General features: G+C 43.9%; 1 protein-coding gene across 4 annotated transcripts in view; it reads left to right on the forward strand.

Annotated features, from left to right (window-relative positions):
- LOC119650644 overlaps nt 1–17,179 on the forward strand; it is a 405,409-nt gene that overhangs the window by 198,134 nt on the left and 190,096 nt on the right. For all 4 annotated transcript variants that reach the window (XR_005249347.1, XM_038053569.1, XM_038053570.1 and 1 more), the window contains exons 3-4: nt 4,641–4,790; nt 5,152–5,367. Coding sequence is in view for 3 of the 4 variants with exons in the window: in XM_038053569.1 (XP_037909497.1) it covers nt 4,641–4,790; nt 5,152–5,367 (366 nt within the window). In the remaining variant the exon portion in view is untranslated. The remainder of the gene's footprint in view (nt 1–4,640; nt 4,791–5,151; nt 5,368–17,179) is intronic.

The following is a 17,179-nucleotide window of genomic DNA, read 5'->3' on the forward strand; positions in this document are numbered from 1 at the left end:
TGGTTGGTTGCGGAAACATAGACGCGGATCAGTGAAGTGTGATCTCTTGTGAATAACTCGGGTGCCGTACCCCTTAGTTTCCGCAGAAGTGCTAGATAGGTCTCGCTTTCACTGGTATGAGCCTGCGCTCAACGTAAACCTGTACCGCGGTGCTAATCACGGAGGGTCTTTGAATTTGGTCTCCAGATCAATTCGTGTTCAAAAACGACCATGAAATTATACTTACCCGGTGGGTACTTAGTACTCAAATTCCCAGAACCCCGGCAATACAACATGCTTCTGAGTAAACTCATCTCAATATTTTCAATATTTTCGGCAGCGTAAGCACGGAGTATACCTGGCATGGTCAAGTAGAATCCGTACCACGCCAATATTGTCTTTGTGTTTCTATATGGGAGTAGTGCATAGAAAGCGATTACTAAGCTTTCATCAATTCATATCTGCGTCCTCTCATCGGGCTTCTCTGGACTGAGTGAATAACAGATGAACAACTTGACCGGCGAACGAACCAAACACCTGTAGACATGTAAATTATAAGTCGAAAGTGGCCCTTTATGTACTCACACCAGATCATCCAAGCCTGAATTCAGATGCCCGGGAACATTAGGGCTCTCTTGCAGAGAAACGATTCCGAAGGCAATAGAACTCCCAGATTGTGCAGAAATTGAATGTGCTGCCAATGTGTGTTTTGCTCAATGATGTATGCGGTGCGAAGTCTGTAAGGGTTTTGTACCCTTTTGAGCTGTGCAGTCCGCCGAAGTCTTTCATAAAGGTAGTCCTATCTTTCATAAAAGTAGTCCTCTCGATAAGGTCTAGAAATTCCTCCACTTCCGCTATGCCATTTTTAATGTGCATTCAGATATTCCACTGGACGAGGGTATCAGCCTTTATTTTCTCTAAAATGGCTCCGTACTTGTTGGGTAATGTCTTTCCCTATGTCCTTGTCTTCCGGAAGGAGCCTATCTTTTCCAACGGGACATAGTGCACAGCCAATTAACTAGTGGACGGGTTCATCAATGGTGTATCATTCGGCTTAGACCTCGTGATATTTTTCGCGGCCCTTTTTCCGAGCTCGGGCTTGATAGTGTCCCTCCTTTGTGGCTGTCGAGACATTACCACCTTTCCTTCAGCGGTAGCCTCGCTATCTTTTCAAAAGGATCCATTTTATCTCTGCACCGATGAACTAATCCTAATAAGGTCTGACAAATCTCACCCCTCTGCACCAAACACATTAACTAAAATTTGACAGTCTCTGCTGGTGCGAGCTTTCTTGAAAAGAAAGCGAATGGCCGCCAGCTATAGTTGATCAGTTGTTGGAGGACTACTTCAATTAGATGCCCCCCAGATTTTCGATGTACAAGCAGCGCTGTCTGTTGCATTTTAGAAGCTTCAAAAACTGCGGTAGATTTGCTGGTCCAGTTGATTGGTGAATTTCCTTTCACTGGCTGGTTGCGAGTATAACTGGATCGCTTTCATTTTGATTGGCAAAGGAAGTTTACCTTCATTTAAGATGAGGTATCCTAAGAAGCTGACTTCGTAGGCCAAATGTCATAAACGGAAACTCGTTGAGACCACACAGTATTGTGACGGCAGTCTTTGGTATATATTCTTCAGCTACCGTAATATGGTAAAATGATTTTATAGGTCCATTGTTGAGAAGACAGTTTTGCTTGGTAAAATTCTTGGATAGGCTGAACTGAGTAGTTGTCAACACAAGTCTGGCTTTTGAGTGCACCATAATCTCCGCAGTCTCCTTTTTAGACACCAAATGCCGCAATGCTCAACTTATCCAGAGCTAATCATCTGGGTTTTAAAGCAACTGGGGGGGTTGGCGTTATGATGCTAACCCGCTATTTTTCCTCCCGGGCGAGTTATTTCCGGAAATTCCCACAGGACATCATGACAACCCTCCAGTAATTGTTCTGATGGTCGAAATTACACATTCTGTCATCTCTCCTTGATAAGTAACAAGCTAAAGAGCTGATGACAGGCGGCCCAACAATAGACTTCGCATCAGCGGTTCTGGAACCGCGATTCTGCCAAGCTAGTGTAGGCGACAGAGAAACTAAGAGGGTTTCTCGTTACCCACGGAAGTGCCTCGTTTTCTCCTTCTGGCTTTCACACAACCGCTTTGTTAATTGCTCGCATAAGCGGTTGTATGAGCTGTCTGTCAACGAATCTGCGAATCGGTGACATACCGCGGCGACATCACTGTTACACTTAGTAAATATGGCTGGTGCTATATTTCACAAAGCTTGCCTTCTTAATTTTGAACCAAATTTCAGGGTGCTGGGGTTTGAAGTTCGGAGTTCTTGGTACGCGGTTTACCGTGGTCACAGTCGTACTCGTGTTTGCAGCCGTGTTACTTGTTCGCGGCATTCTCGTTGTCCGTACCTTTATACTTACCTTTGATCCAGGCAGTTCCTGGCTGTCCTTCTCTAGATAAGTGCTGAAGGTGGCTAGCACTGCTGCACTTGTCTCATTCAGTAAAAAGGTCGGCCCATCTCAATCGTTTGCGCCATTTTTGTCATATGTCTGATCTGGACGGAGGCCCTTAAATCAAAATCCATCGCCTTATTTTCAGGGTTTCACTGTTTTCAAAAGCTACGGAAGGTCCCATCGCCGTTCCTTATTGCTTAACAGGAAACAGTTTAAAGAGTGTTTCGGTAGCATATATCCTGAAAATGATAGTCCTTGAAACGCAATTGTCAAATTGACGGTTTAGTTTCAGCCCGTCTTTCGCTATGCTTAGGAACTCATATGAACGCCATTTTCCAAAACAACCTGCACAGGACATAACCTCAGGAAAATCCCGGTTATTCACTCCAGATAATCATGAAATCATATTGACCGAGAAATGGTGTCACTTCAAAAAGGATAATTCCACAATACAAATAAGGATCCTTCCATTCTTCACGTAACATTCTGCATACATAATACAGACTCTTTGACGGAAAGCGTAACAACAATCACAAGGGATGAAGCTACCGTTAATGGTACCCATGATTACAGCCATAACACATTCCTTACTCCCAGGCAGCGTGATATTCATCGTAGTTCCCAGCGATTTAATGAGGCTCAAACAAATAAATTTACAGACAAGCTCCACGCAAAAGGAAAAATTTTCCAAGGCAAATAGGATGTCGCGTCCTTATTAGGAGCAGAGAGTGCGAATAAAAGCACGTCTCCCATTGAACGATTCCTTCAACGACCTGCTCCTTTTCACTGTTGGGGCGCAGGTTAATTAGACTGTCGATGTCGTCTTTTGTTTAATCATTATCCCCGTAATAATGAGAGCAACTGAAATAAACCCAGTTGTCACCTTCCTTAGCACATCATTGAAATTTGTTGGAGATGAACTGGGTTCCAGGACGAGCCAGCATCGTTTTTCCATTTGTTCTCGCTCCTGGTTTTCACGCAGCTTCGGGAACTTTAACCGAGAATTATTCAAATTTTGCGGTGGAATACTATATGTGCCTCCTCCCAACTAATGTGGATTCAAGTGAAACTTGGCGGGAATCACCGACGGAGTCCTGGCATCGACTCAAAGCCGATTATATTTCTAATTGAATAATTTATATTCCGTGAATAAGTCAGAACATGCTAATTGGAAATAATTAAGTTACACAGCATTAAATTTTGAAAATCTTGCATGAAATCATGTTGAGTCTTACCAGGACTTTGCTAATTGTGAGCATATGTGTATCCATTATGAATGTCGGCAGACACCAGCCTGGTATAGCCAGGTATTATGCTCAAAGGTTAATTATGTTTCTGCGAAGTCATTCACGTTTTAGTTGAGAGAAAGGAGACTAAGTAGAGGCACGTGTTTGGATGATGCTACCCTAATTTGCCAGAGACGGTAAAAGGAGCATGTCACTCAGCAGCCTGAGGAAAGGGGAGGCGGACGTTCAGAAAATCGACTCCTAGCGGCTCAGCAACAAGGCATTCCAGTGCACCGGAAATGTATAATAAATTTCCCCTGACCCACTGCACTAATCTACTCGAAGTCCTTCCAGCCCCCTTCTGCCGATTCCTCCATACTAGCAAACACAACTTAGAAAACTTCCGCTTTCACACTGAATAGGCCATAAATCAACGTTCCTGGGGCTCTCTTTTCCTCATATCACGGCCACAACATACACCAGGAAGAATTCCTATGAACCATAAATTTAATCATGGTTTCCTTTCCTGCCTTCTCCTTCAGTTTGTGGGTCTTCTGTGCAGGATTTTTATTTACTTTAAACGTAAACATGAACAACAACATCCAAGGAGTAACTCCAGCAGAATAAGTTTTTTCCATGCCGAAGTATAACCTGATCAGACAGTGCCTTCCGGTTAAAAACAACTTATTCATTTTGCATTTTACACCCCCTGTTTAATCCAGCTCTTATTCGGTATATGCATGTGTTTCTGCCCTTTTTCTGTCCTTTTTTTGCTGAGTTTACCTTGGGCTTCACCAGTCGGAAGAACCCTTGTATGTATATTCAACATGAGCGTCCAACTTGCAGAACAGCCCTTGGAGTGTTTAGGGCAGCGGCTCCCAAAAGAGAATGTCTGTAATCTGTCCTAGATGATTGTGTACTTTTATTCTGTTTTCTTTTTTAACGACTTTCTTTTGTTTTTTGATATTCTTTCAGGGGTGACGATGTTGAAAAATCCCTAGAGCTTCTGGACAAAGTTCTATCGGAATTCGAAGATCCTGATTCGTTGCCGCACATTGAACCGGAGAGCCCGTCCCAGGGTAATCAGTCTGAGGACGATGGTTACATGAGCATGAATGGAAGGAGGTAAGTGGATGAAAAGGATGCGAAAGGATATGCATGATTTATTATACTCGGAAATGGATCACAATGAAGGGATTGTTTGGAAATGGTAGGAAGGAGTCTTTCATCAACCTTAAAGCCTGTTCCGAGTGCAGTGTATACGTTGATACACTGGTGCCTGACTTAAAAATCCCATTTAACTCCCTCTTCCCCTTTCCAGGCATAACTTACTTCTAATAAAGTCCTCTCCTTCCATTAATTTCCCAACGACACCACAAAGCTACCATAGAAACTTAGCAAGGACCACATTATATTTACCAAGCCTTTGCTCCATCACTTCCAATAAAACAGGATATTTGTTCACCTTCAATATTTTCCACCTCAGGGCCAAAATTCCTCCGGACTTCCATCAGCAGCAGCAACAGCACCAGCAGCAGGAAGACCATAAAATACCCCACGAACAGGCATCTGATGAGTCCTCTGTATCGCCACCGGCAATGGCAGAACCTCCAGCACATCCTATTCCAACGGAAGAGACAAAATCAGAAGAGCCACCTCCACCAGAAGTTGCCGAGGCCATTATTTCGAATTTATTACCAAGGTATGAACGTATAGTTTATATCCTTTTTATTTATTTCATTTGATTTCATTTCGTTTTGCCGAGTGTCGTTTTTTTTCCCCTGTTTCCCGATGTCGCAAGGACGATTCTTTTGAAGTATAGAACTGTTCCTTTTTATGGATATTGAGCAATAAGTTTCAATGGGAGATATTGCATGTCATCTGATAAAAGGGTCGCAGGATATAGTTCAAAGATAAAGTGCGTTTTGAATTAGATAAAGAATGGAACTGAATGAATGGAAGGTACGAATGGAAATTGTAGATTTTATACCTTTTCCTGGAGCAACACAAATGGCATCATCCATTGCGAAAATTATTCAACTTTTCTCCTGGATTATCTGAAAGCAGCCTGAGGAAAGGAGAAGCGCAGTCCTGATGATTTTCCGTTGACTTTGTGCGTAATCTAAAGGCAAATATGAATAAAAATTTAGATTGAATTGCTTGCAAACATGGAAGAAAAAGGACAAAGTGTTGAATAAATTGCAAAAAAAAAAGAATTACAAGGACGACCGTAGGATTCAGTCAGCGCCTAGAATAATGCCTCATCAAATATAGTGCACTACTTTGTTCCGTGCGCCGGTTTAGATTTTTGGAACAAAAACCTTTTTATTAAAATGTATGCCTTCCCTCCCTCGCTAATAACTCCACCCACCCTTGCCTTATCCACTTTTATGTACACCTATGCCGCCCTCCAATTTAACCTTAACCACTTAGATCGCACCCTTGACTTTGTCGTCTCTAACCTTTTTATGCGTTGTCTTTCCCAAACCTTTCATGCTCCGTCTTACGTTGCTCCTGACTCCCATCATCCTGCTCTCGAGTTCGATGTTCAGATATCCCGACTCCTCTCTCTGGTCGCTCGCAAGCCTACCAAGTTCAACTTTCGTAAGACGAACTTCGAAGGTCTGAACTCAGCCCTGGCGTCAATCAACTCAACACTTTCTACACCATTTTATCTGATGTTCTTCCTTATTTCGTCTCCTCCTCTCCTAAGTGCTTACGCTTTTACCCTATCTGGTTCACTACTGAAGCCCACAAAAAACTACGTCAAAAACACACTGCGAGGAAGAGTTCCTGTCTTGCTGACTTAGTTTTTTTCAAATCTCTGCGTTTCTCGGTCAAATCCTTAATACGCAAGTCCAGAAACGAATATTTGACCAGTGTTGAAGACTCACTAAAGCACGGAAACCTCAAACTTTTCTGGTCCCACATTCGCAACTCGCGCTGTCCTGCCCAGCTATCCCCTCCGTCCATTAAATTCTCTGGCTCCTCAGCTAACTCCCCCCAACTAGCTTGTGATTTATTCTGCCGCTACTTTTCCTCAGTCTATGTTCTCGCTCCTTCCTCCGAATCCCTTCCGATAGTGGATGCAGCCTACCCCTCATCGCCTACCATTTTCCTTCCTTCTCCTCTTTTCTCCCTGTCGAGTACCTCATTGGCAAACTTGATGTTCAACCTAGCTACGATGGTCTTCCAAACCTCTTTTTGCTCAAAACTGGTAAGTCCATCTCCCTTCCCCTATCTCTTATTTTCAACAAAAGCCTCGAAGAGAATCATTTTCCCAGCTTGTAGAAAGAGGCTCTCATTATCACCATTCACAAAAGTGGCGAACGTTCACTTGCCGAGAATTACCGTCCCATTTCCCTCCTGTCCTCCTGTTCCAAAATCCTGCAAAGATATGTCAGCGACTGGTTGTCCGCCCACTTTGGCCAACACATAGTGAAAGAGCAACACGGCTTCGTTAAACGTAGGTCCACTGCCTCCAACCTGCTTGACTTTACCAGCTTTGTCGCCAAATATCTAAACTCACGGCAAGAAGTGCATACCATTTACACTGACTTCGCGAAAGCCTTCGACACTGTAAATCATAAGATACTTCTCGTCCCTCGTCCCTAAACGTTCCCAAACCACTTGTTTTATGGCTTACCTCTTACCTTTCCAACCGATCCTGCCGCGTCTCTTTTGACGGCTGTACCCCCCGCTCCTTCTCCCCCTCTTCTGGCGTCCCACAGGGGTCTATTCTGGGTCCTTTGCTATTTTTATTTTTTATTAATGACCTTCCTCCCCTCCTTACTTGTCCCTGTTTGCTCTATGCAGCCGACCTGAAGCTGTTTTCCGCTATATCGTCGCCTATGGACTGTGTTTCCCTTCAGAATAACCTGGACACTCTGGTTCGCTGGTGCTCGACTAATGGTTTAGCGCTAAACGTCAGAAAGTGTCACTCTATGTGCTACTCCCTAAAATCCTCACCCACTTCTTTCTCCTACTCGCTTGACGGACATTCCTTATCCTGCTTAAATTCCACTCAAGACCTCGGAGTCACTTTCGACAATAAGCTCCGCTTTGACACCCATTGCCTCGATGTCATCAATCGAGCAGCAAAATTGTCAGGCTTTATTCTTGGCTCCTCCTCTGATTTTGACTCCATCCAACCCTCCTTAGCTCTCTTCAATTCCCTCGTAAGGAATACCTTCGAGTATTGCTCCGTGATCTGGGCACCCTCCCGTAACTGTGATTGTCTTGCCCTTGAAAATGTGCAACGTAAATTCACCCGTTCCCTCTTCTTTAAGAAAAGCTTCCCTCGTGTGGATTACCCCTCCCGTCTCCGCTTTCTAAACCTTCCCTTCCTACAACAGCGTAGATCCTATCTGGATTTATGCACATTCTTTAAACTTTCCTCGGGTCTGATGGACTGCTCCGCCGCTGACGAGATCACCTGCCGTCCTGCGTCTTATAACACACGTAACGCAGATATTTTCAACGTGCCCTTCGCGGAGCTCGAAGTCTATTTTCATTCCCCGATTCCCAGGTTTTGCCGAAATTATAATGCAAATCAGCTTGGTCCTTTTAACTTCCCTACTTTAAGTAGTTTTAAACGTAGGATAAGTTTTTTGCTTTCTCCTCCTCCTCCTGAGGACAATAATTAATTGGAACTCTCTCTCTGTTTGTTGTCCGTTAATTAAATAAATAAATTGCTACACTCGAGAGGTTCCTGAAAATGAAATAGGTTGATTTGGAGACATTCATATACCCCACTTTATTGCCAAGGATTTCATGGAACTTTAGCCAATCCATTTGTTAGATCAATGACTCCACTTCTTCTTGGTCCCACGAGCGTAGGAGCGCACCTGTGCCATCACCACTATCATTGTTATTCACTCTCCAAATAATAACGTTGCATGAAGTACCATCTGGCGACCGTCCCTGAGCACCTTCAAACTTTTTTTCTCCAGTTCGACCACCACGCTGAAGCCATCCACATTTGTGGATTTGTACTTCCTGGCGTTTGTGAACTTTCCTCTCGCAGGTGTCAGAAATCAATGCCCAGGGTCTGTTCATCTGACATACGAGTGATGCCCCCTGCCTTCCTTCAACGGCCGGATAACCAACATTCGAGATGTGAACTTGGTTCAATCCCAAGAACTCAAAACTGGAATTACTTGCTGGAGCCACTTTAAGGCAGCTTCTTCAGTGCAGTCTAAATGGAAGAGCCCATCGTGGAAACCCTGCCTATTAAACCTTAGTTCCAGGCTCCAAAATTTGTCTCTACAGGCATTCCGGATGGTAAATTGTCCTTTTTGACAGTTTGTCATCCTAGGAAGAAATACTCATAGCAACTGCCATGAATGAGGCTACAGTTTGCGCATACGCCCTCTTCCTAGGCGTCTTCATGTTTACATTTCTATACAAAGGACCAATTTTGTTGAGATCTTTTTTACTGATTTGATCACCTCACGGCATACTGTCCCATTTGCCTCCTCTCCTGTTTCAAAATCTTCGAAAGATATGTCAGCGATTGGTTCTCCGCCCAATTTGGCCACCACATAGTGAAAGAACAGCACGGTTTTGTTAAGCCTCCAACCTGCTTGACTTTACCAATTTTGTCGCCAAACATATAAATTCACGGCAAGAAGTACATATACCTTTGACACAAGATGGTTCTATCCAAACTCTCGTCTTTAAGCGTTCCCAGGCCACTTATTTTATGGTATTCTCTTACTTTTCCAACCGATCCTGCCGCGTTTCTTTTGACGGCTGTACTTCCCGCTCATTCTTCCCCTCCTCTGGCGTCCCACAGGAATCTATTCTGGGCCCTTTGTTATTTTTATTTTTTATCAACGAACAATCATCTACTCTGCTCCGGGCGTGGAACACCAGCTCAAACCCTCCCTGAATTTAACTCCATCGTCATGAGCGTCACGCTGTTCAGGCAATAGGAATAGGAAGAATGAAGGTCCTGCAAATTTAAACCCAAAACCTTCATAAAACTTGATAAGGTCATTATACATGGTGCCCATTCATTTAATGCTATATTTCGTAACCTAAACACGAGAAAAGCCTCAACAAACCCCACATCAGTAGCAAGATGCAGTAGGCGAGCTGAAGCGCGAAATGGCCGCTCTTGTGACCAGCATGGCAGAAATGAGGGCGACGCTGGACGCTTAGCGATCGGGCAGCAGGTCGCGAAGTCGCTCGGGGTCTACTGCTCGAGAAGGGCGATTGGGTAGCAGGTCGTCAGGGCAACCTACGGACCGAAGCATTTGTTGGTACCATCGTAGATTCGGCGAAAAAGCTACCAGATTTGCGCTCCCGAGTAAATTCGCGCCTGCCACAAAAACCTAGGTCAGCAGGGGGTCCTAGCGACGGCCACCCAGAACGCAGCGCCACGTCGCCTAACAATTGTTGATCCTCCCAGCAGACGTAGTTATCTGGTTGATACTGGTGCGGAGGTTTCAGTTCTTCCCGTACCCCTGCAGGATCGGTTATTCCCGCAACCCTTAAAACTCGCGGCAGCAAATTCCTCGCATATTAACACCTACGGGTACAGGCAAGTGAACGTGAGTCTGGGCTTGCGTAGGACGTTCCCGTGGCGATACATCTCGCCAGATGTCAGCTTCCTCATTTTAGGCGTAGGCTTCTTGTGTCACTATGGGTTGCTGGTGGACTTGCAGAACAGCTCCCTTATAAGCCCCACGACTAGTCTTAATTCGTCAGGCCGAATCTCATCTCACCCCAACAGCAATCTTTCCTTACTTTTGGAGGACCTTACTGACTCTCGTGTTCGGGCACTCCTCCAAAAATTCAGCCAGATTACTACCGAATGTAGTCTCTCTAAACCAGTGAAGCACAATGTGCAGCACCACATTAAGACTATTGGTTCCCCTATCTTCTCAAAGGTGCGTCCCCTACCACCTCAGAAGATGGCTATTGCACGGAAAGAGTTCGAACAACTTATGCAACAGGGTATCTGCAGTCCTTCAAAGAGCTGTTGGTCTTCCCCACTCCATATGGTTCCTAAGCCAAATGTCAAATGGCGCCCCTGTGGGGTTTATAGAAGGCTAAACGCACAGACTGTTCCTGACCGATATCCCATTCCACTCATCCACGACTTTGCGCATCATCTCGCAAACTGCCGCATCTTTTCAACCTTGGATTTATCACCAAATGACAGATGACGTCACCGGCGCTCTCCACTCAGTTCAGACCTACTGCAAGGGTGAAGAGCAGAGTAGGTGACGGGAAAAAAAATGTCAGATGTCACAGTAAAAAAATGGAGTTTAATAAAAAAAAGAACGGGCGACAGTTGTGGTAGAAATAGTGAAAGGTTTCTGTATAAAGTTTTTGAAGTTGTCAGTTCCATTGTTTTAAGGAAATAAAAAGGAAGTGTTGCAAAAGTAAACATCGTTGTTCTTTTAACTTCAAAAACATTTCCAGGTCATTCCGAGAATTTTACACGTAGACTCATCGAACTGATGAATTTGACGGTGAGGTTCTGATGAATTTGACGGTGAGGTTCGGGAGCAGGTGTGCCTTGAACTCTGCCTGTTGAGTTGAAAATCTTGATATCAATGTAAAGGTGACAGCTCCCTCTGTTTCTCCAGATGAGACACTGCCTACTCTAACAATTGGAATGTAGACACTCAAGACAGCGAGGTTGAGAGTGCGAAAAAGTTCCTGAGAGATGAGGGTGATCTCCGATCCTGGATCAATGAAAAGTTTTACTGGGTGAGAATTCCGTGACGATGTTAAAATGAGAGCTTGAGCAGTTTCCAGCAAAACCATTGGTCGAGATATGATATCTGATTTGAGGTGTTGATGAGACTTTCGCACATAGTGGAAAGATGCTGAGATGCGAGATGATGATGATCCTGGAGATACGAGCTGTCAGTTTGAACTGATTGATGAGAACTACGCCAAGGTCAATTTCGTGTTGCCTTTCCCTGGCTGCTAGACGGTGTTGGATTAGCTAAGTCCGGTTGAATGTTCTGATAAGACGGCTTTCTGAAAAAACGAGAGTCGTGCAGCATTGAATGGGCGGCGACGCTCTGCTCTTGGCAACCCTTCGGTGAATACAGTCGGTGTATCGCTGGCGGCTGTCAAGGGCCGAGTCTACTCGCACTACCTAGCAGCCGCGGGCCTTAGATGGCGCAGGCTTACCAGATGTGCCAAGTCAAGGAGGATTTGGCCCGCTTATAACATAGCCCGATCACGGGACCTCATGTGCCAGACGCATGCAAATGCATTCAAGATTACAGCGGTCTGCATTGGACACTGGCCCTTAGGAGACCATGCCACCAGGCTCGGCATACCCTATAATTCGCATTGCGGAAGCTGCGGAGAAGGAAGGGAAACCCTCATGCATTTTCTCTGCGATTGCCCAGCTCTAGCTGGAGTCAGGCTACGGACACTGGGTAAACCATTCTTTGGTGATCTCAGAGAAATTCCTGCTGCAGGTTGGGAGAACTGCTTTCCTTCGTGAATGCGACGGGCTAGCTCTGAAGGTCCGAGCCAGCTAGACTTTGCCTCTCTGCTCTTATAACAGCAGTCACGGTCTTAGGAGTTTGTGGCATCAAAACGGCGCACCACAGCGTCAATTGGGCTCCCCCGAGCGGCCACTTATATCTACCTACCTACTTACCCTTCGAAAGCTATTTTAATAGGAGAAAGAGGGCAACCATCTCCGATTGATCCTTACTAATGTCTTACTGTGAAGTCGCTGGGAGAAAGTGTTTCCTGGCTTCACTCTTTCTCTCGAAGTCACGGTAACGTAAATAGATATCCCAGTTTAGATTCCTTTCCATAATACAGAAATAGACTTCAAAACGAACTTCAAACTTCTTAAAGGACGACTTCCTGTGATGGTATTACAATTTAGAGGTCGAAACAACAGTCCTTTCACCACGACCGGACTATTGTCCACAATATCAATCGAATATTTCATCATTAATTTTAATGACCATCCTAGCTTCACCAAGAATTATTGAAGTCTTCAACCTTCATCTGTTGAACATGCGGAAGCAAAACGGATAATAGCCAAACATTCCTTCTTGCCAAGCATCGTCCAAAAGAAACCGAAAGAGAATAGGATATGATGCATCCTTGTCCACATCTCCCACCAAAGTCCGCATAAAGTATTTCCTCAGTAAAAAATCATTTCTCGGAGTAATTTGAGATGCAAGATAAAATTCCTTGAGAGTATACTGTCTCTGGCAAACAGGACCAACTCCTGCAATGTATGGCTGTAATGAGGAAGGAAGTTGGGACCAAGTGAAATAAGAACGGAACAAACCCAAGCGAGCAAAAATAGAGGACATGTTTACGTAACGAATTCTTAGTGAAATTTGTCCTACCTTCTGTCCTCCTTTATTTTCAGCACACAAAGCTGTCTCCTTGGTGTCCTGGCTTGCATATGTTTGTAGTTATACCATATCGTTACCGGCGGATCATTTTTTAGGTCATGCTTGATTGCTTCTGGATAGAATTGCGCGACGAAATAAGAGAGAAAATTCTTCTGTGAGGAGAGAAAAAGGACACAAACTTACACTCGAAAAGAATGAAAAGGTCCTTTCGTCCTTCTCTCGAGGACCAACTGTGCATACATGAGTTTTATTTTTCGGGACTTCTTCCTGGTTCATCCAGGTTGAGATCTCTTTTTATCTCTCCCTCTCTTTTCACAAGCTTTTTTCTTGAGACATTTAAAAAGAAATCAGGACTCCCTTCGTCCTTGTGCCCGCGGCCTTTCATGTAACAGAATATATCCAAAGCGGGCATAAAGTCTAACGAAAATAAACGTTTATTACTGTGCTGAGCAAGGCAACAGCTTAGCTAAGCTAGAAAATTTCCTTGCTATGTGTCTCCTTTTTAAGGCAAGGACAACAAAATATCAAATATGTGTGTACACAGAGATTTCCAGCTGAGCTGGGATGAGATTTTGGAATTTAAAATTCCAAGATGTTTTCTTTTTGCTGCTTTTTTTTTTTAATAAAAAAAGGGAACATTATTTGAAGGAAGTGGTGATGGGGACAGGACGAATCCAAGCCGGGTAACTGAGTGCGGTGAAATGAATTGTATTGTACGTGGGCTTTGTATAATTTGGTGGAAAATTTGAAATTTTTCAAGGTAGATTAGGGATGGAAGATTGTTATCAACCCGAAATGACAATTAGATTTTTTGATAACAATTTCTAATTTGTTGAACGTCGAGGTTCGCTTGAATCCTGAGCGGGTTGGAAGATCCTAATTGATATTCCGAATGGGATGAGATAGCGAAGAAAGGGAGCAAGGCTTGTTCTGCTTGTGAGGCAAATGTTACTAATCGGATCACGTTTTTATTTCAAACGGAACCAGTTGTCGTTTGCACAATTTTGATTAAATCTTCTCAGCCACATTGAAAAAGCGGATTGTGATGAAACCATTTGTCAGAGTGGGTTTACCGTCAGCACAGCTTGAAATCGTATTTCGGTTCAGATAACACAGAGGCTTTTCATCGGTTGAAATAATATTTCGAAATTCCAACCTCGCTCTGCGTCCTGTTACACAATCTACTTTTACAATCTGCCACAAAACAGGACCAAAAGTACGGACTCCATAAATATACTTCCCAAACTATGCATACATATCCCATGAATGCTTTAAATTTATGCTTCATCTGAATCATATTATCTCAGGTTTTTTTTTGGTAGTTCGTCTAGCACGTTCCGCATAACTTTTCAGGATTTTCATTCAAAACACAAAGTGTTTGCTCCTCTTCGCTCGCATCCCCCAGAAAAGGGCTCACTATAAACACATATAGAATCCTTTACCGCGCTATTGTGTTTAAAGTGGGAACCACAAAAGGACCGAGAATATAACGAGGGCCGGGAATATATTCTACTGTTCTGAATCCAACTAATAATGAACATACTTGTAGGGATTGAAAGGAATAAGGACAAACACCAAAAACTCTCCGTTTTGTATTGTTGGTTACGGTAGACGAGATGGATATAGGAGAAAGTGTCAAAGTGAAAGCTTCTGTTTAGGAAACTATAGAAAGTGGTTCCTCAATTATTCATGGAATAACTGGTGCATGTAGAATACACAATAAATTCCTTTGTATTTTCTCTGTCGGTTTCAAATTACATGCCAAAATTAACTTTCACAATGTGAAGCGGTTTATTCCATTTTTTTGTTCAAGGATTGACGGTTTTCGTCCTGAATATAATTCAAACCCATGTCGAGTTTGTAACCATACCAAACTCTGGTGGATAAAATCTGCCAACTATTTGTAGTCACGTCGCTCCCAGGGCGAAGAGAGGGTACCGTGTCATGAGTTGCCTTCACCCTGGAAGAAACCGTCAGTCGTCCTCCTCCTATTCACTCTATATCAGCGTTAGTTGTCCAAGGAGCTTCAATACAAATCATACAAGTGAAAACTAGCTTCAAGGAAGCTAGGTTCTGCCGTGGCAGCAATTCAAATTCCAGCTGTGAGAACCAATGATAAGACTAACCTCATTATTAGCAACTGGTCAGTCGCTGCTGGCAAAACTAAAGCCACTCTGAAAGCGATGAGAAAACAGAACCTTCTAGTGAAGGGACACTTCCAAGGCAGCATACACCAGGGGAGTCTAATTTTAGAAATGCGTCTCATCCGGGTGTAAGAATCTTGCCGTTGCAAAAATGGGTAGGTAATCTGGGCCTGAATATAATAAATTCATATGGTGCTTGTCCAGTTTATGTCTATTTCAATAAGGAGGAAGCCAGAACGGGATATTTATCAAAAAAGCCTGAAAAATCCCTTTAGTGTCACAAAAGATTTCGTAGGTTACCAAACCCAATTCGTTGAAGGATATCTACCAGAAAAGCGAAGGAAGGACGTCACACTACGAGCTTATTATTAAAGTAGACAAAATAACACCGGAGCCTTGAAACCGCTCATTCCGCGCTTCATCCCGTTCGAAACCATCTGTAAAATGCCAAAATAGTGTTAAATCGATCCGCTTTAGACCAGATGGACCCTTCTCATACCAGATTGGAAGAAAATCAGTATTTTTTGTCGGAAAGAACTCGAAAGAATCTTCTGGAGATCCAGGGTGCCACATGAATCAGCTAAAAGTAGAGCCGAGTTCAGAGATATTTTTGGAAAAACATCTCGGAAAAACAGAGAAGACATTTCAGGAGAGGATGTATGCTATTCTATTGGCAGCAGCTGCGAGTCAGCAGGACCCAAATTATCATCGGAGCTGACTAGAACCTATCATGAGAGCCTATTATCCCGAGCCTGATGATCACCGGGCCCCAGGAGCGCTTATCATCGGCATATTTCAGTGAAGCTACATTTCGTTACGAGTGGACCCGCAAGGACCCTTCAGGACGTCGTGTTTGGATTTAGTCAGGCCGTTTGATCCATCTCATTCCAGCCACATCGGTTGGTTCAGGCAGAATATAGCTAATCCCGTTCATTCAACAATACACTTTGATTTATCCACATAATTGGATGGCTACATGCATTTTCCCTTCAGAGCGCGTGTTCCTGTACCTCGTTCCTATCCCACCTGGAACGTAGTGTTTGCCTTCCTTTCCTATGATAAAAAACCTGAGAGAACTTGGGATTCTATATTTCGTAGGTGATTGTCTTCCCAGAAGCTTCTGGATTTACTTGCCTTTTCGACTATGCATCCAAAGGTTATAACTTCGAGGCATCTCAGGTGTACCTTTTCCTAACTATCAGTTGGATAGCGGCGTTTGACGTGGAAAAGCTTAACAATTATTAATTTCTTTTTCTCTTCAGCGTAATGAAGGAAGAATTCAGTTTGGGTTGCTGATGAAAATGAAGGCAGTCAGTTTAGGCTGTGACTTTCCGTTCGCATTAGTTGATACTCACGAAAAAGATTTTTACTTTGTTTTCACCTTCTATTTCACAACAGTTCATCTCCATAAAAATTCTAGACTTTGTGATGCCGAGCAAGGACGGACAACCCACAGTCCACGCCTTATCATATAACCTGAAGCAGGCTAAAGCATCGGAAGTGGTTTATGTGGCTTGCCCCGATATACAGGAATATCAGATCTATTTTACTGCCGGCCCAATGTATCAAGATATTCAAAAACGTAAAAGAATTGATCATGAAAAAATGGGGTCCGAAGAATTTAAGGACCGCGAGCCAGTATCCTCAGCATGACAAACTTAGATTCACCAAAGGCCAAACCTTCATTGTCATTTTGCATTTTCTGTGCGTTCGTCACTCAATTTAGTCGATCCACCAGAGCACTCTACCGCCAACTAAAACCAAAAAGGTTTCAGCGGGGGACCAGACTCCCAACCAGGCTCCCTCAGCTCGGCTGCCGCAAGTCAAAGTGTGTCGCGTGCCCCTCTTCTCGGTTGCGATTTCTACCCGGAAGAAAGGCTTTATTCGGACCAGAGAGACTCTCTTGATCTCGAAGAGTAAGGTGCGTAAAGTTCCTGGAGCAGCCTCCTGTTGAGACCCGATCTAATGTTTTGCACAGAGTCCCTGCGGATTCCCGGATTTGTCTTGTACA

Source organism: Hermetia illucens, chromosome 3, assembly GCF_905115235.1.
Source record: "Hermetia illucens chromosome 3, iHerIll2.2.curated.20191125, whole genome shotgun sequence".
In the NCBI taxonomy this organism is placed as follows: domain Eukaryota; kingdom Metazoa; phylum Arthropoda; class Insecta; order Diptera; family Stratiomyidae; genus Hermetia; species Hermetia illucens.